We start from the raw sequence: 27,261 nt of genomic DNA, 5'->3' as shown, positions 1-27,261 counted from the left end.
TTCCGTTCCACAGCTCGTGGAAGTATACTAAAGAGTGAAAAAGGAGCGGGATCAGCCCGCCACGTCGGCGTCAGCGACTTCCCCTCAGAAAAGAGCGTGGCGGATGTAGCAGGCAGTAGGAAGGTGTAGCAAAGTGGATCTGATTGCATTATTTGTAGGGCTTTCCTCAGATGTTGAATGTCAACGGTTCTCTACGTGGAAGAAAGAAAAGAGCAAAGTGTGAAACCAAAACACAAACGTTTCGCATTCAAACAAAGTTTGCACGGAACTGAGTTTGAAATCTTGTTAACAAATAAGAAAGCGAGCAAAAAAAAAATGTATTGTTTTCTATTTGCCAATGCATTGAGTGGGAGTAGGTAGGTAGAGAGAGAGAGAGAGAGAGAGAGAGAGAGAGAGAGAGAGAGAGAGAGAGAGAGAGAGAGAGAGAGCGTAGACGTCGGCCTGGAGCCCTTGTGTCCTACCAGCGTCTTCGGCTCGCTGGATGGCCCAGACTTGATCCGCCGGGTCTGAGCTGAGCGGTACGGCTCGTCACTGGTAATTTTGCGGCTCTGCGGGGTCGATTTGGTGAACTAAATATTTTGCTGGTCGGGGTTTCCTTCCGCACCTGAACGACCCGCGAACTCGGCTAAAGAAAAAAAAAAAAAACCGGGCCATCTCCACTAACGTAAAACCGGGGGAGAGACGAAGTGTGCAGTGTATAGGGGTATTCTTGGCGCCTTGGCGTTTTTGCCACGGAGATGAAATCGTTGCCGGGGGTAGAGGTATACAGCTTTGCTGTGAAAGTCTCGTGTCTTTGAAGCACGAAGCGTTTAGCGCGAGGCGTTGGAGAACGAGTGTCCCGGCGCGTTTCTTTGGTACCCGTTTTTGCCCACACATATGAAACGTTCTAGCGCGAGGCGTTGGAAAACGAGTGTACCGGTGTTTTAGTACCGTGACTACATGAAACGACGACGACAGGAGACGCCGACAGCCCGAGCCCCTAAAAGGAAAAAAAGAAATGTCCTTCACGTGCACCGGCAGGGGCAGGATAAAAATACCTAAATTTAAATATCCTGGGTGTTCTTTGAAGTGCACGCCGAGGGCGCACTTGCAATCTTGTTTTTCGCCTCCGCCTGGAATGAAACAACACCCGCAAGCTAGTGATAGTACAGCAGGACGGCACGGCACCACTCGTGTTTAACTTGGGAACCGCTATCTTATCGTTCCTTCCTGCGTTTTGTATATGCACGTCCCCGCTGGAAATAAAACAAGGGTGCCTCTTGGGAGCTTCAAAGCGGAGAAGCGGCAGTAACGCGGCTGCCGACATCTTTCCGGCCTCTCGTTGGTTTGCTAATCTCGTTAGTCACCGGCTCGGAGGCCGACGTTCCGGAGCTTGTTGTCGGAGTGTGGGGAAAAGATCCACGTGCGCGAAGAGTGGCGGAAATGCAAATATATTCATAAGAACGGGTCTGACATTCCAGAGGAATGTGTTGGTATGTATCGACCGTCTTGATCAGGAACACCGCGCGCTATGAAAATAATTTCGCGAGCCCGAAATCCTGCGAATTTGTTTGGGCTTTTCTGCGAGGCAAAACTCTGGACTTTGTACGCCCAAAAAGAGTTCCCCTGGCGGGACGTCCTTCCATGCGTGCGAAGACACCTTGAAGCCGCTAAAAAGCAAGCTTGTCAGATATATTTAACGTTGGTTGATTTACCGGCGTATGTTTGGTTAATAGAATTGCTCGTACACAGCCCTGTTAAACTATCGGCACCGTTCCTGGTTACTTCACTCACTGGCTCACCCACTTACAAACTTTGCGTACTCGCTGACAGTTGTTATTGGAATTGCTGCTGTCTGTAAAACGTTTCTCCATCATTTGAGCTGTGGTGTGCTATTTGCGCATCTGTCGCATCACTTTAGGCTTCCGCACCCACAATTAGTGAGTATGGTACCCAGTCGTGAGTCCGGAACGTACAAAATTTCCCAAATTATTGTACTATTACAAATATACTATTGCTACCACACGTAACGTTCTGTAACTTCTGCATCCAGAGCTGAAGCTTCTCTCGAGAAACGACAGCGTTGGAAAAGCAACTGACCACGGACCGTTATATTAGTCGACGCCACACTTCGTCAGTCGTTTACAAACAAAAGAATTGTGCTCCACTCCCGCGCCTTGAAACGATAGGCCCATTCCCTGCGAAAACGCTTCGCGCAACGTCGTGTAAACCAACACTGCGTTTAGCGTCTGATGTAAGCAAGACCGTGTCCTCCGATCGCCGTGAAACGACTGTTCAAACCGTATCACTTCGCCTTGTCTCGGGTAGCATGCTCGTGTGTCGGTAACTCGGTATCGTCTTCTCCTCGACACGCGCCCGTCGTAAACAATGCACGAGAACACGGCATGACTCATTGGCGAGGCGGACTTCTTTCGCTTGCCGTCGCACGACGCGCACAAGGGGAGCCATCGTTGCACACCGCCCACACGACAAGGCATATTTCAAGCGTCAGTAACGCGCGCAATCACTCACCACGTTCCTTCTAGGAGCTCAAAATAAATGAGCACGAAACGAGTCGGCAACGGGGGGCCTGCGGTATCTCGAAAACGAACAGCAGTGGGCGGAGGCGAAGGAAGCAGGTCTTGTTACTTGGAGGGTGTCTGGTCGTCGCAGGCGTGGGCAGTAGCGGATGTGAGCTCATTCGGTAGTGCGCTCCTCCAGACGGAGTCCCCGCTGACTGCTTCAGACGCCGTCGCCCTCCGAACTGTACATGTAAATAGTCTGCCGTGATTTACTGGATGACTTGTTACTTTGTGTAGCCGTCGCGCTCCGTCGTGTGCGGTGATCTCACTCATGCGTTCGATTCATCCTAGGACGAGCTCTCTTTTTATTTATGACCGGCTCCGCGCACTTGTTTGTGAATTTGTCCGCAGGGGCAAGTGACACTAAAGCGAGATGGACGACGACAAGACGCTGACAACCAACCGGCTGTTCACGGAGGTCGTGCATTTATGTTACCAACTACAAATAAAGAAACGACGTCAGGGCAGTGATAGGTGGTTTAAGTGCGAATGAAACGTTGCCTGTGTGGCATACGGGATCCTGTGTAAACTTAAGCATGCGGCGAATTCTAGATATCGATATGTTGCGCTTATTTCACTTCATACGTATGCATCGATGTGGTCTTGCACTGTTTGGAGCTTTATTTACCATGCACAACGAGCCTGGGGATACCTTTCCGTTTTCAGTCCTGCCAGCGCGAATCTCGCGCGATTCGCGCGATTGCGGACTTCGTCTGTGAACTTGTTCTGGATGGCCACTAAATCACTGTCAAGCCCAAGTGACTGCATGGAGTGTAGCACGTTGCCACGAGTCGCGAAAGATTGCCAAGGATACTCGAGGGAGGTTTTTCACTCGACAAGGCTGCGGGCATTCGGCATGCGCTGCATTCGACAACTGTGCTTGCGGGTGCGTGCGCTGCATTCGCGAAATCCTTGAAATATATATGCGCTTCAGTCGATGTTGCAACTTCGTTTGAAAACGAACGTTTCGGGCACGCAACGGAATGGAGATTAAAAGGACATGAACGCGCCCTGAGGTAGCTGTATTCCATATTAAATACTTTAGGCTGTTAGTGATGCATTCATTACGCGTTAGTGAAATGCGCCAGGCACGTGGAATTCAGGGTTGCAGAACGGGCGCCGTTCAGATTCAATTCCGCAAAATCAGAAATCGGCGTAATGAAATTCTTTTCCATCCTATACGGACTATATCAAAACTGGAGCCATACCTATAATATCTTGGAATGGCAGGAGCGTTGAATCGCTTCAATCGCTTAGGTAAAAGAAAAGGAAATCCGTGGCTCTTGTTCTATAGCAACAGCATGAGGCAGCCGTTTCACAAGCATCAGCGTAGCGGGAACGGTAAGAAATAACGAGCTGCGTTTCGATATTCCAATGTTGGGGTTCAGGATCCTCATTGAGCCAAGAGCCGCACTTGAGAGTTAATTTTAAATGTTCCACACGCAGAAGCCGACCGTCTTCTCGCTTGCCCAGGGAGTGAAACGATGCGTAGGCTTCAAAAAAAGCAGGATGACGGGACCTCCGGGCGGATAACGACGACCGGTGCTGAAATCGTGCACGCGGTTGCCTTATTGCACCACGAAGGATAACGGCTGCGCGCCTTTCTTCCTGTGTTCCTGTTCCGGTACCACGCGCTCTTTTCACAGCAGAGCTGTTTTAAGCTTGAGCTTGGTCCGTCAGCTTTCGCAAAAAGAAGAAAAGAGAAAAACAGCGCAATTCCGGGAGCGTCCTCCTCGTGAAGAGCGCCCGGCGTTGGCCAGCTCGACCTTCGGGAACACTCTACCCAACGTTCGTGGCCAACAGCCAGTTCACGTGCGCTCGCGCCTGAAGTGGGGAGCACAGACGCCGTGTTCGCGAAGGGAGTTGTCGCGTGTTCTAGCGCGTGCTAACGTGGTTCACTTTGGGAGTGCGAGAGACGTGAAAGGCTGCGGACAAAACGATCCAGGCCTGCCAGTCATGGAGGGCTATCAGCGGCAAGTTCGGAAATTCACTTGCGGTTCTCCGACGAAGGGCCTCTAGAGGGACCGCCAGCTCTGCTGCTTGCTTTGCGCCATTTTTTTTTTTGTGCTGCACTATCTTCTAATCTGCTTGTGTTGTATGTCTCAGCGCCTATATAGGAGGCGACCGTGTCCGCCTATAATTATCCGCCGCCCCTTTTAGTCTCAAGAGTATTATAATCCCGGATTTAGCAAGAAACAAAATTCCTGCACGCTCTGTTATTATCATTTTCCACACGACGCTCTCGAACCACGAGTGGGATTATCCCGCGAAAACTTTCACCGTGCTCTGCACTTCCAGCAAGTCTTCAACTGAAGCTGAAGATATAGTATAGGGGAACCTCGCAGTATACCGAAACTATTGCATTCGTATTCGGTTCAATTAAAATGGCGCCTAATTCCACCCGCATTCAATCCCTCAAGAGCGGCCACAATTCCATCCCGGGCTCGCGAAATAACCTTAAGAAAAAATAAAGGTTCATGTTTGACCTTGTTTTTAACGGCGAAGCTGTTGTCGCTGGACGTATGTTGCGACATCATCAGAAAACCCCGTGTCACAGTTACTCCCGCCGTTTATCGCGCACGTTAGCACGCGTTTTACGAGAAGCGCCCAGCGTCGGCCGGGCTTGCGCGTGGCGCTCGCAAAAAATACCAAGAAAACAGTTCACGTGCGAATACAGCTCGCGCTCTACAGACGCCCAGTTCGCGAAGCCGGTTGCCGCCGGTTTTATCGCGTGCTGACGCGTTCCACTCTGGGAGAAATGTGAAAGCCTGCGGACAAAACGATCCGGGCCCGCCGTTCATGAATGAGGAAGACGGCGATATAGATGGATATGACGATGACTATACTGCCACAGGGAATATTCACGACGGAACATGTAAATAAACAGTTTCCTAATGCAATACATGGTGGTGTGTCCCTTAGTGCTTAAGTACAAAGGAATCCCCGAGCTCCTCTGTGGTAATGCAAGCTTCGCCAATTTTACGCGCCGGAGCTGCACACCTGAGCTATGGGGTTCGCTGTATATTGGAGGGCTCCAAATTTGTTTAGATCACCTGGAATATTTAACGCTCGCCGAAAACTGGACAGGGAAATAACCTTTAATAATGTAACGGAATCATTGTTTCCGATAGGAAACTTTTTTCAACACGGGCGAAACGAATTGTTATGATACCAATAATAAAAATAACGTGGTTGAGACTGGTGATAGCAGGACAACGCTAGAAACCAATTCTGGAAAGGTGCGTGTGACATTTGTAGCAGCTATCGCCCTTTCAAGCGGCTGCAGCGGCGGCAAAGCTGTATGTGGACCCAGAATACAATTTGGGAGTTTTGGATATGTTTTCTCATTTTAAAGCGAAGCTTTACCACTTTCGTCGAGCGATTTCGTGGAGGATGCGCAAATGACCTTTTGACCGGAGACACTCCCGGGCGACACACCCCTCGCAGCGCATCGCGGGATTCGCCGGGCCCGCTGTGGCGCCTGCGGGCTCCGACAGCGGTCGCCACCGCCGCTTTGGCCGAAGCAGCCAACCACCCCCGCAGCCTCCCATGCATGCGGCGCTGGGTCGTTTCGGGCAACGTGACTCGTCTCGCGCCCCGCGAAGAGGAACGGTGCGTTCGCCATGAATGAACGCCGCGTTCGCCCGGCCTCCTCGTCTGAGCGTTGCACGGAACCGAACGGCTTTGAGACGTGGTCAGCAATACAGCTAAATCAAAGGTTAACCAAGCGAAACCGAGACTCAACCAGACTAAGCCACGCTTTTGCTTTGCATATCCAAGGTTAGCGGAGCTAAGCCGCAGCCATTTTTGCCTGACAGAGCAAATGACGCAACGCTCTGATTTCCTGTATACGTGTATCCTCTAAGGCGCATTCGGTGGTGCATACGCGTAGGCCGACACGAGGAAGATATTGATATCTCCTGGAAGTGCATCTGTGCTGGCAAGACACACAGGATGTCCCGACTTCCGTCTCTCCACTGCATAGGTCGCCGCAGAGCCGTGTTCCTCAGAAGATGCCTAGCCTTTTTGGTCGGATGGCGCCTACATGCGAATGCCGCCTGCTCTGGCTGATAGTCCAACTATAGATGCTGCGACATTGGCTCGCGCACTTGCCGCACAAACGAGCAACTATTGGCAAGTTTCACAAGCGTCGCAATCATTATTGGCGCTGTAGTTTAGGACGCAGGACACGGCTTGTGCACGAGCAGAAGGGCGTGTGGGATCAATCACAACCTTCCTTGCATTACGTCGTCGTTATCATTGGAGAATTAGCATCGCAGTGATACACAGATGGCCCCAGGGACGGAAACCTAGCGTTGCCAATTTTCCAATAATCACGCATCGGCTTGTGCGTATAATTCATCGCTATGGTCATTACCAGGGGTTCATCCAGAATTTCGATTTTTTTCGTAAATTCTGATGGTATTTTTTTTTGGGGGGGGGGGGTGTATACCTTGTGGTTGTGGAATCTTTTTTTGGGGGCTGCCGAAATCGTCCTGGGGGGGGGGGGTTGTGGGGTGGGAGGTGTATAAATCCCTGCGCAGTACTGCTCACTGGACAGCGACTCGATGCTGTGGCATCACTGCATCCATATTTTCTAGGAATGTATTTGCAGAAGATGCCAATGCATCGATGTGAAGTGCAACCAGTCGATTGCTTGTACAGAGTGTCGGCGATATTAGATGCAGAGCATCTGATTCACTCGCCTTGTCCCTCCGGCGTCGTCGTCGTTGTTGTCGGCGTTGTCCACCCCTCTGCCATTCTCCTCGCCGCGCGAGCTGCGCTCTCCGCCGCTCTCTGCCGCTCACCCCCTCTCCTCTCCGATAACGAACACTCTCTCGCGAGGGGCTTTGGATTGGATATGATTTGATTTGATTGGATTGGATTGGATTGGATTGGATTGGATTGGCTTGGCTTGGATTCGGTTGGATTGGAATTTGGATTGGATTGGATTAAAGTGGATTGTGTTGGATTGTGTTGCGTCATAGCCGCGGCACGTTGCGTCATAGCCGCAGCAGACGCGCTGGGGCCGGCGCATATGCAGTACTCTCTCTTCCGCGGTTTCCTCTCCTTCGGGCGCGCTGCGCATATAACCGGTGTGCCGTTCTCCGGCGAAGCAACATCCACGCTTGGCTCAAACACCTAGAGTCCACGTCGCTTTACAAGTACGCCAACGTCGTCATCGACTGGGACCAGCTTACGCAGTCCCCTCAACGTTATGCGCGCTATAAAACGCGTTCCCTTCGCCGCTCCGCCTATGCGTCGCATCTACACAGGGGTTCCCGCGAGGGGAGGTGGGAGTTTTTTTAATGGTGGTGACGATGACCACGACAACGACGATAATAATACAGTAATAATAAAACTAGCAATATTAACAATACAAGTTAGCATACAATTATTAAGAACGCTCGTTGCGACTTCAGCGCATGTAGCTGCATGGGGGCGATTTTGAATGTTTTTTGGCCAAACCCTCGTGCAGACGAAAACGGAAACGGCGATGATTGTTTTCACTGACCATCCTCACGTCTACCAAGACGACGGCTGCTATTGTGCTAATTAACAATTGGCTTCCTGGCCAATCTCCGGCCACGACGAAGCTACATTCCGTTTTCAAGTCACTGCAGCCCGGGCACTTCCTGTTACACCTAGCGGCGTCTGGTGGCTTGCTTTTAACACTGTTGCAGTCTCCTAGATCGACTGCTAAAACGAGCTGGCTGGTCGGTCTCTGTGGCCTCAAGGGTAGCTCTCTTCGCGGCTTCTAACGCTTACACCCAGGGTTCGAGCCCGATAAAATCTACCTTTACTTTAATTCCCGGGATTTTTTTTATTGGACAAATTCTCCCTAGATCAGTTTTACGCGTTCTTTTCGTAAATAAGGGCGTTTAGTAGCTATTAGGTCAGTTTAGGTGCGTAAAGGAGGCTATCGCCACGTTCAGTTGGTTATGTATCGCACCGGAAGTGCCAGACCTGTACTGACTAGGAAACGGAATGTCGCGTCGACGAAAGCCGACAACATTGTCGACCGTTGTTGCCTTTTCAGATTGGACTGGTTTCTCAATAGCTTTCGCTATGTGTTCGTCATCATTTCAGTAACGGCAACCCCAGGAAACTTCCTCCAAGAGCCCGAAGGCTCCCGAGTGTTTTTTGATTCGGGGCGCCGGCCCTACCCGGGCAAGGGGGGCGCTGGGCTAATCAGAGTCCCGAGGGAATTCTGCTCGCCACACGCCCCGTCGCCTTCGTCCTGCGTCTAGTAGAGGACAGTGAGGTGCGAGTCTGCAATGGTTGTTTTGTGCGTACAGAACGAGCGTGCTCACTCAACAACGCAGCTTGAACAGCTGCGATGTAATGAAATAATTGCCGTAATAAGATGCGCAGCCGTCACGTTGTGAGAGGAAAGCGTCGCATTTCTTTTTTACCGTTGTTCGTACCCTTCGAGCCAAATTTAACGCGACGGTGGACGAATAGCAAGATGCGAATATAGCACATTGCTCGCCGGCTCGTATCGGCGCTATCCACATTCTTGTCCGCGCTGATTCCGACGGGTGACTAACGGCGGTAACGTTATCTCAGCGCGTACTTTCTTGCTTTGATGTTACTTCCATGCAGTCGACTTGGCAAAGCGATAAGGTCACAACGGACGACGCCGCCTCGTCAAAGAGAAAGACTCTTATGACCTCTCCGTGGGCCACTTGGCCGGCTATCGCGCACGCACGCACTTGCCTTCCCTCATTCTCGGTTGAGCCTTCGCGCGCCTTTGAAGGGTCACGGCAGTGACTCATCTCTCGCTAGTTGCGTTAGTGTGCACCACAACTCGCGTGACCCTTTATCTAACGGTTTAGCGAAGTTCAGATATGACGATGATGACGAATGGACCCTTTATCTAACGGGTTAGCGAAGTTCAGATATGACGATGATGACGAATGGCTTCTCGTTTGGACAAAAATGATGGCATGCGCTATCTCGCTTTCAAAAGTTGTTTACCTGCTGCTAATATTTCTTCGACCTATGACCTTCGACCTATGACCTATGACCTTTTGAGTTGAGATTGTGCTGTTAAGGTAACTGGTCGTGGCAGCTATCGATCGTACACCAATACTCTTTTTGCTAATGTCCGCTGCAGCTCAGTAAAATGATACCGTCAGCGGTAAAACGCAGTGCCTCAGGAAGGTGGGCGTTCCTAAAAATTATGGATGGATTCTTTGGTATTCCATTGTTTCCGTATCTTTCCCAGTGCATACACGCGTGTCATTCTGTGGCGAGTATTTGCTCGCACAGGTCCTTGGCCCCGGGCAGTCAGCTCGACCTATAATTTATTGTCGTTTCATTTGTTTGAGTTTATCGAAGATGCTGTTTCTCTGAGGCGAAATCAGCGTGGTGCGACTGACGTTCCAGGTCTAAAAGCTGCATGAAATGAGCGCCAACATTAAACGGTCTCGGGAGAATTTGTTTCGAAAAAAAAAAAAAATATTGCAGCTTTCCCAGAAACTGGTGTGGCTTCCCGGGTAAACGCTGCCTTAGCAGCTTGACAAAGCCCTGGAAACCACATACAAGGCAATAGCAGCAAGCGCAGGAAAGTGTAATGCAATTCCGATTACTTAATCATGTTGAGTAACAGTGGAGTAGAGTAAACGAAGGCCCGGCGCCTTTTGTAATAGCATTTTTTATGCGGTGGAACAAGCGTTACGGAAGGACAGACAAATTTCCTCCTTGAGTGTATGCATAAAAATGCTTACAGATTTATCAAAAGGACCGTTTTATTAAGGCGACGTCTTTAGACGCCGCGTGGCAAGGATATTACAGACAAGTTCGTTTCCTTTTAATTTTTCGTTTTATCCTTGCTCAGGTCGGTATTTGTTCGACGTGCCTCCAAGTTGTAAGGACGTTTTCTTTTCCGTCTACACTAGCAAGGCTGTTTGCGTTGTTCCGCTACCCCAACTGTTCGTTACCCCAAGTTTATCTTCACGCGTTAAATTAAGCTGCAAGGAGCCTCGCGCGGACTTGCGTAACGTCGACGTGCACGAAAAAAAGAAAAACGAGGAAATCGTTGCGGTGTTTTTCCTGAGAAAGGCACGCGTGGAAACCTCGAGAGTGTGTCGGCTTCCAACTCCTGATTCTGTGTAGCTCCTCCTTATTTACATGCGACGATGTGACTGTGGGGTGTTTGAGTCATTTCGACAGCCGTTGAAACTGCATTAAATAGCGGACCAATATTCGCCTGAAGGGTTCGTGTCCGACGGCTGTGGCAGCTATGGCTTGCAGTCGACGGCACTTTGATTGATTAATTGTAGGGTTGCGCCGAAATCTCGTACACACGGGCGTGTTTGCTTTTCGCCTCCATCAGAAAGGCGGCCGCTGCGGACGGAAATCGAACCCGCGTCCTCGTGCTCAGCAGCACAACGCCTTAGCCCGTCGACGGCACCTGATACCGATAAGCATGTATGAAAAGTTGGGTATCAACGAAGGCGCGACGCCGCCGCGTCTTGCTCTTCGCGAGCGTGTCTTAATCCGTTATATGGAGTGACTGAAAGAGCGGAGGTGTTGGCGCATCGTGGACAAATAGCATATTAGCCCACGTTTCGTGCGATATCTTTACATCGGCGATAGTTGATCCTTATGAGTAGTATCGCTTTTCTACGTGCCCCGACCACATTCCGAAGTTGTGGCGAGGTCAGGGCATCGGCAGGTATGAAAACGCGCCCATTAGTGCCGGAAACTTGACTCAGCCGCACGTGAGTCGTAGATTTTTCTCCTCCATGGGTGGCCGCGCGATTACCTAAGTGTTCAGTCCCACCCCCACCCCTATATTTTTGCTTTTGACAGGACGTGCCTCGCATAGCGAAAAACGGAAGCTGTCGTCATGTGCCATTAACTTTGGACTGCAAGAACCAAGACCGCATAAAAGAAAAAGTGCCACTGAAGAGTAATAGTAATAATAAAAGCAACTAGGAAGGAAACCCGGGAGGTGATTCATTGTGAAGGGGGAGCCGCCATCAGCGTTCGGGGAAAACATCTTGCGCAACCCTAGAGAAATAAGTTACCACAGGTAACTGCAGCAGAAATGGGCCCGCAATCGAACTGCTGGAGACGCTGCAGACGGCGGTCGTAAGGACGGGAGGGGAGGGGAGCTCTTCGGAAGTGTCCGGTCTGTTTCGGGTTCGGGGCGGGGGCGGCCGGGGGGAAACGGCCACCACGCGCGCATCTCAAGAGGAAAACTGACCGAGCGGCTTTTTGATACCTTTGCCCCGTGGCTGGGCCGGGCGCTTATTCGGGCGCGCTGACCTCAATCGAGGCGGCTGGCGCCAACGCCCGCGTGACGAGAAGGCCGTAAAACTGACGCTCACCGCTGCACTGTCTCGCAGCACGCCGACACGTTCTCTTTGTCTCCTGAGAACGACCCGAATCAGGGGCCATTAAGAAAGAATACAACTTGAAAGCGCTAGTCGTTGGCAACTCACTCGGTTCCATTTTAACCACGAAAAACGTTTTTAACAAAATAAAACGCGAGAAATATTAAAACATTTTCACATTTCCGGCTACAGGGGCGTAATATGGGCAGAAGTGATGAATAGAGGGCAGCACTATGTTATCAGTGTGTCTACTGCACGTTAGCATTCAAGTGATGTGATCAAACAGAACTATACAATCGCCCAGTCTTGTGACTTGGCTGTGGCATAGGTCGACTGCCGCATTCGCGCAAGGAAGATTATGTGATGTCAGAGAGAAATCTCCGGAAAATGGCGGGGGAGAGAGTCGCCACTGCTTCACGTGCTTTTTTTTTTTAAATATCTAGATTAATCGTTCCAAGTTTGAGATAAAATTGGTGGCATTGTTCTTGGGACAAGGCATTTAATGAACCGAACTTGTGTTTTATCTTTATGGCGCCTTTTCTTTCGACCAGTCGCTGTTGCCGGGTCACTTGCTTGCGGCTATCGTAGAACGCGCGTTCTCCCAATCTCGTGCCAGCTCCTTCATCCAGCAGCCGCTCAGGGGGGCCTTCCTGCCGGCTGGTGAATCATCACCGGGCGGAGACGCAAGTGTGACTGCGCCCGCGAAGAATGCCCTCCGCGCCTGTCCCCGATTTCGCTGGCAGAAAAAAAGGGCCCCGCTAGGCACACAGCCCCCTCCGGGCTCGCTCGCGCCTGATTACTAATGCACAGACACGCGCGGTAGGCCTCTGAGATAAGTTGCCAAAAGGGTGATGATGGCACTGACTGACGCAGACGTTCACAGGACAGCCGCGAAAGCAGCTCGATGCACACTGTTTGAATGCTCGGAACAAGCATAAAAGCAGGCTTAACGTTGACCCTGATACACGCACGCACGCACGCACATGTCGTCCGCAGACCAAAATATCAATATGCGGAAGAGTCGAGTAGATGAACGGATAAAACTAACGGGAGGAAGCGCTGGGAGAGGAAGAATCAGTTGCACCGTGCACTTCGTACCGCTCAATGTCATGCCATCTGGGCCTTGTTCTCGTGAGCGTGCTTTTTCAACCCTAAATTATGGGGTCGTCTTTATGCCTCTTTTACTTGTTCATTTGTACTGCTCGGATCTTCTCCACAGCAGCTTCGTATGTTGTATTCATTTGCCTCCCATATATTTTCTATTGCGGGAGTGGTTTCGGACTGCCCATGAATGGCTCGAAACTTGAAACTGTTCTGGATTGGCAAATAAAAGTCAGCGAAGTGTTGGTGCTCCAAGGGGACTTTCTGCACGAATGTTAATGATTAGATTCCCTATCGACGCGCCCCGAAACCCTAAACTAAGCAAGGAAGAGGAAATAACCACGGGCCGGATTCTCTAAAACGGCTGCCGCCATTTTGAAACGACACGGTATTGGCTCGCAAATGCGTACATTCCTCTGCTCGGAAGTCTTGTGGAGAGACTGGAAGTAGCACAGCGCGCGTTCCTCTGTTCCGGGTCGGGTGCAGGGACCAGAACAGGGCTCTGCACCAGACCGGCACCTGGCTAGGCGCGCTCCCTCCAGATTTCTTTTTCTTGCCTCCATGGGAGCAGACAATAACGGGCTGTTTCTTTATGGCGCGGTCGTGAACAAACTGGAAGTTTGGAATCGCTAATCAAACCGTGTGGGTCTTACCTACGGCGCAGACACAGATCATGGCATGGACTCTTGCTTCACAATGAAAGTGACGGTAACTGGACATCTTGAAATCACCTGAACCATCAATGTCACCTTAAGAAACGGCGGACTCGATTTGTTTGCAATTCTTCGGACTTCAAAAATAATAGCGCCGTTCTCGGGCCAGTCAAGAAATGGCGCAGCATTAGCCCTCATTCACACAGCCGTCACCTTCTCCGTCACGGCACCGTCACGTCAACAAAAATCGACGTTGACGGAACGAAGAAGTGTTCAGACTGGATCTACACGGGAGCTTTCCGTCAGATTACAGGGTCGTCTGCCTAGTGATCAGTTTAGAGCCTAGACTTGAGCGTTTTTAATCTAAAAAGTAAGGAAAATGGTTCGGGCTCACTTTTCGCGAAATTTAGCCGTAAAAATTTGTTTTCTGATTAGCTGGTTTAGCGCGGGCCATGGTCCCGTCACGTTGACGTGACGGAAACGTAGAGCTCGGCCTCCCGTCACCGGCACACCGTTTTACGGCGAGAAATCGGTCGAAAAACGGCGCCCATGACGGAAGACGGTGACGGGACGGTGACGTGACGGGGTGAAAAACGGCTGTGGGAATGAGGGCTTACCCCCGCTCGTAACGCCGGTCTTCGCTTCGCCTCCGATGCACGTAGATTTAGTCCCCTGTCGTTATTCCGCTGTGGCCATTTGATAGCTACCTTATCGTCAAAAAATTACGATAGCCAGTTGAAATGCTATGACATCCACCTGAAATCCTTTATTCGCGTCAAAACTGGCACGAGTGCACCGTCGACGATTGGAGCGAAGCCTTCACGGTCCCTTCCGAACAAATGCACGTCATGCACTTCACAATTTGTTCATTGAAAGGTTAGCCAGATTTGTTTCTAGCAGCTTCGCGCGGGAAGCGCGTTACGTAGTTCGCCCCTAAAATAGTTACATTCCGGGGAAGTGGCGCAACTGCGTGCATGTACAGTCGGCTAAATCTTTAACCAGCGTGCGTGAGCGGCGATTTTTCTGTCTCACGACGTTCTTAACCACGAACAGCCTAGCAGACGATGAGCCCAGCTGAGCGCGGTTTCTGAGCATGCACTTAATCTCGACCTCTTTGCAACTTGACTTCCGTCATACGGCGCTGAGGCATGAAAAGTCGCAGCTTGCGCACGCTAGCTAATGATTTGGCCGACTGTACAGCCTTTGAAATTTTTAATAATATAGCGGGAGCAACGACCGGTCGTCATGTCGGTGCCTTATCACGGTGTTCACCGGCAAAATAGGCGAGGGTACGCCTATTTTGCCGGTCGTCTGCTCCGCTGTTCTTCTCAGGGAAACAGGGAAACACACCCGCTGTATTTCTTATCTTGCAAGGCCGTTTCGCTGCCACCAAAGGTAGCTAAGCAGCGTGGGGCACAAGTTTTTATTTTTATCAGATTTGTTATTTATCGCATTATATCGCGCAGCGGCCCAAGGACATTCCGACCATAAAACCGTTCCTGTTCTACTTTTATTTATCTTTTCAGTGGCATTATCCTCACGCTGTAGTGGGCAAGTAATCCGAAATAAAAATCAAACGCGCATTTGATATGCGCATGCGCTTTAAATAACTACGGTTTCTCGCGAACAAAGTCATTCAGATGCACTGGCAGGGTATGTGCCACTCTCAAGGAAACAGCGTAGCAGTCGACATTCATACAGCAGATAGCTCTATGCACCGCACACATTTACACGGACTCAACGGCGGCCATACGGGATTTGCGACGTGTAGCCTCCAACTCGTCTGTCTCAAGAGACATTCATGACCTGCTGGACACGTGGCCCTGCCCTCTCCGACTGTCGTGGATACGGCGTAATACTATCACCGCTCATATTGCGGCGGATAGTTTCTGTCACGTTACGTCGGTTCCACGGCCCCTGCCCTTGCTGACAACTGACCCACATGACCAACTTGTCCAACTAAAGGAAGATCTGCGTCGCGCCACACGTGCTCTCATCCCCCCGTGTGGAACAGACCTTCCCAGTGGGCTCGCTCGCTGGGAGGAGGTCCTGCTGCGTAGACTACGAGTTGGGGTGGCCCTCTCTCCTGCGGTAACCCGGGCGTGGCCACCTCGATACCATGCCCCGTTTTCCACGACCTGCCCCTTCTGTGCGGCTCCTGCCGAAGAAGCCGACACCAACCACCTGCTATGGACGTGCCCTTCACTGAGTGCAGCGAGATCCCGGCACCTTCGCGGCACAGGCCTGCATCCGGGGAGACCCCCCGATCTTCAGCGATGGCTGTGGGGGCCCCACCACCGCTGTCTTCTGGACTTCATCCGGGAAACGGGTGCAAACTTGTACCTGTAGGAACTTATGCCAAAGGGCATACTGTCGCAATTAAAAAAAAAAAAAAAAGATAGCTCTATGCGCGTGCGCGTACTCTAGCCTATTTCGCTGCTGAACACCGTGATAAGGCGCTGACATGCCGATCGGTCGTCGCTCCCACTGTATTATTAAAAATTTGGGGGGCTGTACATCGTGCAACTCGGCGGCGCATTTGGCCGAGCACACTGCACGCGCAGCGGAGTACAGCCGGTAAAAGGCTTGTCTATAACACAGCTTTCGTACTCTCAGCCCTATCCTGCCACGACGGAGCGGGATTTGAATAAAACGACTGCAAAATTCTGAAGTCTTAGCCCTTCGCTTTTGCCTCCGACGTGTTTGGAACGAGTATGTTTCGGCAGTTTTCGGTAGTAGCTGGTTGAAGTTGTAATCGCTGTTATAGACAAGCGTTTTACCGACTGTACACACTAGACCGTTAGCTGCAGCGCGCCGCTGAAATGCGACGCCGTGCCCCTTTCTGTGCGGACGCGGCGCCGCCAGCCGTCGGCGGGCCGGAAGTCGCACGTGCGGCTGTACGCGCACGATTGCGACTCGCACGTTGTGTTGTCGAGGTGTGTAGTCTCGCCGGCGTCTGGCCCGTAGTGAGCGTGCGAGCGACGAGTGGCTGTTGGCGCATTTCAATAGTACTTGACAGCACTAAGCAAACAAGTGGCGATGGTTCGTGGGGAATGAAAGAATGCCGTGAAAAAAAAAAAGAAAACAAGTTCGCTGTTAAATATGTTGTCAGGGGATGAAGTAAATGATTACCGGCCAAACATTTTTGGGGGCTGCAAATTTTAGCATAAGGTGAAGTTACTATTAAGGGAAATAATGGTTAATAAGTATTGGTTCATTTGTTATTGGTGCTATGATACAGACAGATTGTAATTGATACAGTTGGTTATTTTATCCAGATTTGGCCGAATCGATCCCCATGTGTTGATTGGTGGCACCGTACGATTGTTTATATACCATGATATTTTGAGAAACGCCGCTCATCACGAACGCAACAATCAAGGACTTTACAACTGAAAAGGCGAATATTTAGTGTCTTAAAGCAAACGTAAGTACAGCAGGGGGCAATTGGCCGAGCAATTTAGATGCCTTATTTAAAAACCTGAAAGAACAGCCGGGCAGTGAAGAATGCCAAGGAGGGCATAGAGGGAAATAGAAATTTTGAGATGCTAAGAAAGGAGAAAGTAGAGTCAAACACGTGCATTGAAAATGGGATCAACACCCGAAACCTTCAGGTAGCATGTCCGGTGCCTTGCCAATTCAAGTACTGTGGTGTCTGTACTCTCCTCCACAATCTGGCCATTTGTGTGCATGTTAGTGGGTGTGTACTATGCTCATGGGTGCTGGTCAGTGTCGCTCCAACAAGTCGGTGCGCAGGGAACCTTCATTTTAACTCGCCATGACTTTAACATCCAAGACCTGTCAAGAGCACTGCACTGCACCACCAGTGGCACCGAGACTGCCAGAATCAAGGCCCTCACCATGCACACACATTGTTGTTGAATCAACATGGAACGCGGATGGCTAGGGGTCAAAGGTAGGAAGAGTGCACGTTTTGACGAAGGACAGACAGAATCACAGACCGCAAGTGCTTGTGGTGGGGGATTCTGTCTGTCCTTCATCAAAATGTGCGCTCTTCCTACCTTTGTATCTTCCACCAACTAGCCCAACATGAATGCTGAAGAGGGTTTACGGGAAGTAGTGGGTTCTTAGCTCACTACCTTCAGATAATGCGTCCGGTGCTTTTCCAAAGTAGCTACTAGGGCAACTGTGCTACCCTACACTTTGTGGTGTGGTTAGATGTGTGTGTGTGTTTGTGTGTGTGTTGTATGTGTACACGCACACATACATGCACGCATGTACCGTAGAAGATCATTAAACAAAAATCTTCGAGACAAAACAGATGAATCAGCATTTATGGTTTTTTAAAATCAGCTTTTAAAATGAACTTTGACGAAGGTATACATGCATTTTTGGCAGCTTGCCTCTTCTCGTTTAATTGCTGTTTCTCGTTGTTCCGTGCTGCTTGTTTGTATCTTTTCATTGTGCAGGAAATAAGATCATGTCTCGTCCCTATTTTCGCAGGGTCCTGGTGTCGGCAATCAAGGACAACTCAACAAACCCAAATCTGGCAAAGGTGTACCAGCCAGGCAGCTTGAAGAAGTGTAAACCCATTACAGGGCAATGCACCGAAGTGCACATCAACCCGCTGGGTGAGTAGTGCATTGTCAACATATTTTTGGTTGAGGTGTTGTGGTGAAATTCCTGGGCGACTGCAGTGGGAAGCCAATGAGGAGGTTCTACAAAGTGGAAAAATACAGCCCGACATCAGTAGTGGAAAAGCTGTCAGTTTAAGAAAGCTCGTGTTTTGTCCAGGTCAATGTGATTCATCTATGCCAAGGGACGCATTCTACTATTCTTACTTCATTTCGGCGTGAAAATACCACGCCGTGTCTTGCAAGCCAAACAAAAGTATGAAATAAAAATTACTGTGGCTCTGATTTGGCACGTCGCTTCCAAACTGGCTGCTGTTGCCTTTCCTTCAGGGGCTGCGCATAGCCTGCCAGCACAGTTTTATTTCCTGTGTTGATACCCCCTTCCATAACACCATGGACCCGTGACCCAGCAGCGGTGCTTCACAGTGAAGCACCCGTTGTTCATTCTGAAGGGAGAAGGAGTTTGAAATCCTGACTGTTCTGCTTGTCAAACAGTTTGTGTTGTGTTTTATTAATTGAAAAGAGATAAAAAAAAAAACGCTGGCTCTTCGTGAGCAAGCCATTTCAGCTGAATCACTTGAAAGAAGAATAAAACGGAAAAGAAGAAGATGGCAGAAACATACGGGTCCCACGCAGAAAGCCAAAAGGAAATAAGAAAAAGAAATTGTATTCAATCTACAGCTTCATGTGTGCAGTTCAGAGCACGAGCTATTGGAAAACAAACATACCACTTGCGCATGAAATACAGTTCTCAAAGGCCAAGCTTCATATATGTATAAATTTAAATTCGAGCTACGAGCTATACCGACCTAGTATCTATGAAAAAGTCTTGAAGTGCTTGGAGGGCACTTTTTCGTTTTAAAGGTTGTTACCAAGATCTAAGAATTTTAATGACACTTAGTGACCATGGAGGTGTGCTCATGCTTGACCGTACCATTGCACTCTGGGCACTCGTTCAGGTTATGCTGAACAGCTGCGTCTAGGGACCCGCAGTACGACCACTCGGAAGACAAGGCTCGGGAATACAGTGTACAAACCTTGGCCTGTAAGCTATGTCGTCTTGGGCGGTGATGGAGGGATTACAAACCTCGATTTATGGACAGGTTTTTGGGAAGTAGGTACAAGGATCTAGTATATAAGGAAAAGTTCTTTTTCTGTAATTTTGTCAAACCAGCTACCTGCGGCTATGTGGAAGCTTCTGTATGTTGTACTGTGAATTGGCAACAGCAGACGTGGCTGTTTATGGAGTGCATTACAGCCACTAATCCACCGTCTATTTCATTTCCACTGATGGCCAAATGACTCCGGACTTATTGAAAGTAAACCTTGTGGCCAACATGCTGTGAAAGAGTGAGGGCTTGAGCTGTTTTATATGCAAGAGACCAGCTGTGTTCACAAGAGTACAACTGAAGTAAGCAGTGTTTCCAGTGCTGCATTTTGATCAGAGTAAATCACCGAAATGTGAATTGCACGGTCTACACTGGTTTGAATTTGGTGAGCTGTGTAGAACTGGCGGTGAATGACTACGAGATTGCCTGTAAAGAAAGAGAAGGGCAGTTTTAGCAGGGGTTGGCGGCACCCCGGGGGCCACACTGATATTGAACCAAAAAAGTTTGTCTTTGCAGTTATGATGATGGAAATTGGGGGGTGTATGTATTTTCATTCCGATTGTAGATATAAAATTTGTTTTTATGTAAAACGATCCTATATTCAAATTTATTTGGATGTTTATATTTGACTTTCTGGCAGCCTTTGTAAAAAAAACTGCTGGAAGGATGCAGCTGAACAAAGTACCAGTGAACTGTGCACAAAATCTGGTCTCTAGCAGAAGTTACACGACTGTTTGAAGTTTGGGCTTGAAAGGTGGCAACCATAAAAACCGGCTTTGCCTTCCAGGGGCCCTATTCTCGACTGCACAAATTGCCGGCAATTCAGGCAATTTTCCGGAAGTCTTTTCTGATTGGCTTTCAATTTTGGTCACGCGCTTCCGGTTGACAAAGTGGTTGTGTGTGCTGTCGTCATTTTGACGTTTTATGACGTTTACGGACACCAGTTCTGAAGTTTGCCTTATTTCTCGTTACTAAAGGCGCATAATTCTTAGCCGGCAATGAAAAACCAGGCTAAATGCAGCGGACATGACAACGTAAGCCTGTCTTTGCTATTCAACAACAATACTGCTTGTAATACACACCCCCTCTGTGATTGGCTGAGAAGGCGTGACGTAATTTAAACAGTTGGCGGGAACGATTGCGTCATGCATTGGCAACTTCAGCCTGCGTAAAAGTGACGTAATGCTACGTAACAGCTTGAAAATGGCGGCTGTTTTTGTCGCAAAATACAAGCAAAATAGGGCAAAAAATTGCCCCGACTTACGGCGCCGCGAAATGTGCGGCAATTTGCAGCAGGCGCAGTTTCGCATGCGCGCTGTTTAAAGCATGTTTCCTACCGAAACAAATTATAGTTTAAACTGCTTCCAAGTCAGCGATCATGGAGCATACAAATAACGTGCAGTATTTTGCTTTTATGTTTGGCAATAAAATAAAAATTATTTGTTTGGCGTAACAGCAACATAAGAGGGCAGTACAATCCTCTCCATGACAAAGAGAACCCAATGCATGGCATTTGTCCATACTTGTCCTAGTAAGCTGTTGGGTCACATGATCGAACTCAAGAGAAAAATAACAATGAAAAGTGACTATTTAGTTCATTACAGCGCTGATGGCAGTCGAGCTTGACGAATGAGTGAATCGGCGACATCGGTGCGCTCCACGGTTATCAGGCGTAGCGCTTCGGTGCTCTTATGTATCATAGAAGCGATGGTCGCGGCCACGGAGCAAGAATCTTGCTCCGTGGTCGCGGCCGTCTTTTTCTGTGATCACGCCATAAACTTGTAACATAGCAGCAGACGATGGCGTGGCGGCGGTGGCGGCAGGGAAGGTGATAACGCAACAAAGCTTGCATTGAAGCAGTGAGCCCAGCTATGTTACTAAAAGCGATTGAAAGAAATAAATAGATACGGTAAAAAAATTGTGTGATGTTCTTTAGCTCGACATCCGCCTTTCGCTCGCTTTTGGATCAACGTTACTCGATCGCCTTGTGGTGTTGACTTGTCAGCCTCAGCTACCGTCTAAATTTTTATAGTACATGCCAAGTGTTTTTATATCTTTCTTGCACAATATTTGATACCTTGGTAGCGATCTTTATGAGTGACTCGTCAAATTACACTGCATGTCGTCATAGCTATAGGTGCAGCACGTCACTGATTGCTTACGTCGTGCTTACGCAAAAAAACATGGGCGAAATGCCGGCAATTTGTGCAGTCGAGAATAGGGCCCCAGTTCCTAATTTCAAACAGTCGTAACTTCTGTTGAAGACCATATAGAATGATAATGCTAGTCTTATCGCACTCCTTGATTTGTGCACAGTTCACTGGTACCTTGTTCAGCTGCATCCCTCCAGCAGTTTTTCTACAAAGGCTGTCAAAAAGTCAAATATAAACATCCAAACAAATTTGAATATAGTCGTTTTACACAAAAACTAATTTTATATTTACAATCAGAATGAAACATCATACACCCCCCAATTTTCATCATCGTAACTGGAAAGATAAACTTTTTTGGTCAAAGACCCATGCGCCCCTTTAACAATAGCCCTTTCTTTGGGCTTTGGAACTGTCTGCGGTGGATCGAGCAGGACACACAGGACAGATGTCTGTCCCTGTTCATGCAGGTGGCAGCAAAGAGAAAGGTCACGGACGCGACGGTGGCAGTTTTCGTGAGTCCCCAAGCTTGTAACATGCAAAATGCTGTTGATGCATTTGTAGATGCCACCCATTGCAAAGGTTGGGCATTTGCGCTGACTGACTGATTTTGACTGACATAGCTGACTGATTGCCTGTCGGATGTGACTGCGTGATTGCCTGACTGACTGACTGACTTGCTGGCTTGATTGATTGAGTGCTTGCTTGATCGCCAGCCCGCCCAGAACCACTGGGGCTGCAGACTCCAAATTTGGAATATAAATTTCTTCCATGACATTGCGGAATTTTTCAGAATTTCAACCCTAAATGCATGAAAGAAAAACTAAAATGTGGGTTCTCGCAAATTTTGCAGTGTTTCTTAGGCTCGCAAAGGTGCCACATTTCTTTTATTATTATTTTTTTTTTGCGTCCGAAGGTCCCTCGTGCAAATGTCTGAAACATATTACAAGGTTCTTTAGAAATTCCACTTTTAACAGGGTGGAATGAATAACTCCTTGCTGAAATGTGCTTTTACAACTCCCAAGGAAACACTTACCGCATAAGTCTATTGAATTTTTGTTTGGGTCTTATGATTACTCGTACTAAAGTCCCTCGATCGGCGTTTAGCTGATGAAGGTTAACTCGTACAAACGTTAGAACAAATTTCACTGTGTTTTTCAATTTCACCATTAATGGGCTTACACTCACAGCACATACACTATGTCTGAGACTCCAAAAGTTATCGTCACATGGCTTCTTGCATCTGAATTTCGCCATTGAAATGTCTAATATCTAATTTTGGGATTATTATAGATTTTATCCCCTGGACTAAACATTATTTTGCTAATCCTGTAGTACCTTGAGCTTGTAGCGTTATTGAGATTTATTTGTGTGTTTTCTAAGATTGTGTCTTAAGATATGTGCATAAATTTATCAATCAAATATTTTAGAAATTCCTCTAAAATGGTTAATTGTTCTTTCATATGTCTACCAATAATTCTTAAGCCTGTGAATTTAAAGAATTGGTTTTTATGGCTTATTTGTAAAATAGTAAAAATACAAATTTCATGGCTTGTTGAAATTTGTAAAAATCTTGTTTTGTAGAATCATTGTTTAGCCTCTCTATGTCTAAATTCTGGAAATTTGAAAAAAAAAAAAAAAAAAACGCTTTCCCTCCATGGCTTAGCAGCACAATAAGATGAGTTTTTTGGGGAAATTTTACCACTCGGGGTGCACAGAAGGGCAACAGGTTTTCACAAATACCCAAACGACTAAAGCGCTCAAACTAATTGCTTGTGCCTGAAAATTTCCTGCACAAATTCTTAAAAATTAATTTTCCTAATCAATTCTGAAATGGCAGGAATTGACTGCATGGACTGGACTTCTATACCAGCACCATTGGGGATAAATGTGGATGCAGTGTGCCACTGTGGTGGTGACCACTGTGGTGGTGACTACTGTGCCACACAAATTTCACACATGCGTTTTTGCGGTGTTGCTTCTTCTGCGCCTGTATTTTTGTTTTCACATTACATGCATTTCTGACGTGTATTTGCTTTGAAAAACGAAATTCAGGTTAAGCTTGAAATAGGTGCTTGTGCTTTAAAAATTGTTGTGAGTAGCTGTGTGCAAAATAATTCAAATTTTACTTCTTCTTCAGTTTTCCTAATTACAGTACACTCTCGATAAATGGAACTTCAAGGGACAGAAAAAAATTAATTCCGTTTAGCAGGAGCTCCATTTACTGAGATAGATATGTGAACTTTCCAAATTTATGTGCATACACGCTCTCAATACCATTTTATGGAACTCCAAGCACTTGAAGGTCATTTTAGCTAATAGTTTTTAAGAAAGCAAGAGTACTACAAGAGGTTGAGGCACAGCATTCACGCAGTTGATTTGGCAACAATGAGTCGCTGTGCACTAAAAAATGCATCAATTATTTTTGTTTGAGTCCTTGCAACTGAATCTTCATGGAGGGTAGAGGCCTCAACTTCGCTAGTGCGTACGAGCCACCGAATTCAGAAGACGGCAACTCGGTAATGAAGGGCGAATAGCACCACGATGGCATGAACAAGGCAGCAGGCGCTGGGCCCTGTAACCTCGGCGTCTTAAATTGAGACCGAACAACTGGAACAAGAACTGCAATGTTGCGTTCGTTGTGCTAACATGGCTGACCACTTACGAGACGAAGCTTACGAGGCCAATGAGGCTAAAAAAAACATGGAGGAAGAAATAGAACAAAAGAGGAAACAGCCGGAACCGTAAAAAGCCGATTCTCATGCCAGTGGGTTTCACAAGTTTCATTTCTGGTTCCATTTACACGGAGACGCGGAAATTTTAGTTCCGATTGCCGAGAGTTTTTTTTACGTTATCTGAATACAAAACCAACCAACTTACAGGCTACTGTTCCGTTTAAGCGGCAATTCTGTTTAAGGGATTTCCGTTTATCGAGAGTCTACTGTATTAAGAAGGAGAGATTATCAAGATACTTTAATTATCTGTCATTTTTTCTCACCTGAGTAAGAAAAGGCCCCTTGTGTCTACCTGTGCGGGTTACCTGAATGGCAGTTCTTGCGTTTGGGGGAGCCTGGAAAAGGGGTTTAAATAGGTGCGTCTGACCGTTCAAATTGACAGGGTGGTCACACCGCTTGCTTTTGTGTTCCAACAGGGTCCGACAACGTTGACGATGTGGATGACGAGTACCAGTATGAGCCGCTACACGACGACATGCACCTGGGAATGTCTATGGTCGTTCAACCTGGTCCCGATGGCAGGGTCATCGTAAGTTATCTTACTCGTCTCAAGCGTTGAAAAAGTATGCGTGCCTGCAAAAGGAATCAAACGGAAAAGAAACTCCGTTTTAATTTTTTTTGGCGAGGTTTAACATGCGTTTTTTTCAAAAATGAATGTAAGAATAACTGCAGCACAATTCACAATGATTTACTCTTTTCTTATGCCCCCCCTCGCAGGTTTGCGCACCAAAGTGGAAAAACCAGAAGTACAAGACTGTCATGTACATGATGAACGGAATCTGCTATGTCCTCAGCCATGACCTCAACAAGGCTGAGGCGCTGCGGCCACTTATAAGGAAAAGTGAGTCGGTGGTGTGGGTGCATTAACTGTCTCGCATTTGAGTCTGCCTGACTGACCACCACAAGAGGTGGGGCGGTCAACGCAGGCACAAGAAAAAGAGTGCAAAATACAAGTTGCCAAGTTTACATGTGGGAGCAGATATTTTTGGAAATGTCTGTTACATCTGCATGCTGGCTGCACATACACTTGAGCTCCCACCCCCGTCAGTATATATTCCTTGTATGCTTTTACGAGTCGAATGTTTGGAAAGCTAAGCCCCTGTTTCGTGCCTTACTTCATATTTGGAAGCCACGTTCCTTTCCAGACAACATCCTACTGCACGCAGTCAATGAAAGTGACCTTCTGTGCGGACAAGCTGTTTCTCGGATTGTGCGTAGTTTGCTTCCCTAAAAGTTTTTATGCCTGCACTGCATTTTTTTTGTTCTTTTTTCGATGTTTTGCGTTTTCAGTCCCCGCAAGTGCGACTTCTCACTTACATAAACTGGCGTTAATTGCACTTCGTGCCTGTCCAGTGGCTGTTTCTCTGTTGTTTAGTGCTTTAGATGCCGACTGTGTTTCGCATCAAACCGACCTGTTTCCAAACTCTGCCGAAAATCACATTTTCAGGCCTTCAAGTGACGCTACGGCCTGGCTCCCATGACCCTGAAAGCTACAACCTCGCGGTGGGAGAGTTTGGCTTTTCAATGAGCCTATCTGACGTAAGTGCAGCTGGGCCGTTGGTAGTAATCTACCAGCCTACCTAGTAGTAGTAGTACAGTTGAACCTCGTTAAAACGAATACTGATATAGCGAATTATGGGCTATAGCGAACTAAGTACGATCTTCGGTTGGTCACGCTTTATATCAATGGCTCTTATTCTTTTATAACAAAACTGAATTTGTGAGCCGTGCGCAATATCGGATATAACGAAGAAATATTTGACCAGGAGGCTGAGAAGCTACTTGGAAAAACCCTCTGGCATCCGAAACTGCAGAAAAAGTATAAAGGCCCTTTTGTTCGTGGACACTGTGGAAAACTGCATCCTGCTCAGTGCTGTGAGTATCCACCGGATGAAAATCACATCCCTCATCAAATATATAACGACTCGGGCCTGTTACATCATGTGAACCTTGTTTTGTTGTAAATTCACGTACTCATGTTCCGGTTCATTGAGGTTGAAATGCAACAAGGAGAAAGGTAAGGGTTACCTATTTATAGTGGGTTGGAAGCCTAGAAATGCATTTTTGTATCAAGTATTTTTGTGCGAGCCAGATTGTCGATTTGTTAAAGCCGATTTTTACCCATATTGTATCGGGATTGTACCGGGACAGCAATCGGGATTGTACCAGGACAGCAAATTATCGGGACAGCAAATTAGTTCGTTACACTCGATATTCGTTATAACGAATATCGAGTGTAACGAACTAATTTGCTGTCCCGATACAATTCGTTATAACGAGGTTTGACTGATATCCTGTGCTAAGGATAGTCAATAAGCACCTTTGACTGTGGTGGTGTGACAGCCTGTTTTATGAAGTTTGCTACCTGGATTTTGTGTCTTTTTGAAAACAGTACCCGGAAACTTTGTCAAGCTCTCTAGAGCTTCTATTTCCGAAGCCCACTGCTCTTTGGAGTGGAAATAAACAAATTGAAATTGAAAAGTTGCCATATACATTTCTCTCACACTTGCATGTCCCTACCGCACTGCTTTTTATTAAAAAAGAAATAAACTGCTTAGACAAGCTGTATCAATGTCCTCTTACTATTCAGAATTTGTGGCTTCATAAATCATAGTGAGAGAAAATGTATGGTGGTGGTTGTTCATTTTTATGCTTTAGATATCTTCCGCTTTACAGACTGCTTCTGCAGCCACGCGGGGTATACCTATTTGAACTCATTACACTGCTGTGTACTGATTATGTAAACTAGCCAACTTGTTTTTGCACTTTGGGCACCTTCAACATGATAAGAGTGTTTGGTATCTGATTGTTACCTTTGGGTTTTTTTTTTCAGGACAACCAGCTTATTATGGGCACGCCAGGAACTATGGATTGGACAGGTAATATTTTTGTTCTGCTACCCTCTTCGCCATCAGTAGTGCTGAATTTTATACTTACACACTTTGTTTTATAGGGAAACAAAGTTGCGCTCAAAGAGTACATTCTATAGAGTGCAGATTAACTTTTAAAG

At 47.7% G+C, this 27,261-nt stretch overlaps 1 protein-coding gene across 2 annotated transcripts in view; it reads left to right on the top strand.

Annotated features, from left to right (window-relative positions):
* Nucleotides 1–27,261, top strand: part of LOC144169810 (integrin alpha-9-like) — a 91,764-nt gene that overhangs the window by 33,894 nt on the left and 30,609 nt on the right. The window contains exons 2-7 of one of the 2 annotated variants that reach the window (XM_077699169.1): nucleotides 18,127–18,254; nucleotides 21,987–22,031; nucleotides 24,668–24,780; nucleotides 24,969–25,092; nucleotides 25,699–25,790; nucleotides 27,085–27,130. In XM_077699169.1, the coding sequence (XP_077555295.1) occupies nucleotides 18,127–18,254; nucleotides 21,987–22,031; nucleotides 24,668–24,780; nucleotides 24,969–25,092; nucleotides 25,699–25,790; nucleotides 27,085–27,130 (548 nt within the window). The remainder of the gene's footprint in view (nucleotides 1–18,126; nucleotides 18,255–21,986; nucleotides 22,032–24,667; nucleotides 24,781–24,968; nucleotides 25,093–25,698; nucleotides 25,791–27,084; nucleotides 27,131–27,261) is intronic. The other variant, XM_077699170.1, reaches the window with a different exon arrangement.

This window comes from Haemaphysalis longicornis, unplaced genomic scaffold (assembly GCF_048455015.1).
Source record: "Haemaphysalis longicornis isolate Haplotype H1 unplaced genomic scaffold, Haemaphysalis longicornis Haplotype H1 scaffold_2, whole genome shotgun sequence".
Taxonomy (NCBI): domain Eukaryota; kingdom Metazoa; phylum Arthropoda; class Arachnida; order Ixodida; family Ixodidae; genus Haemaphysalis; species Haemaphysalis longicornis.
This window is presented reverse-complemented; position numbering and strand designations above follow the sequence as displayed.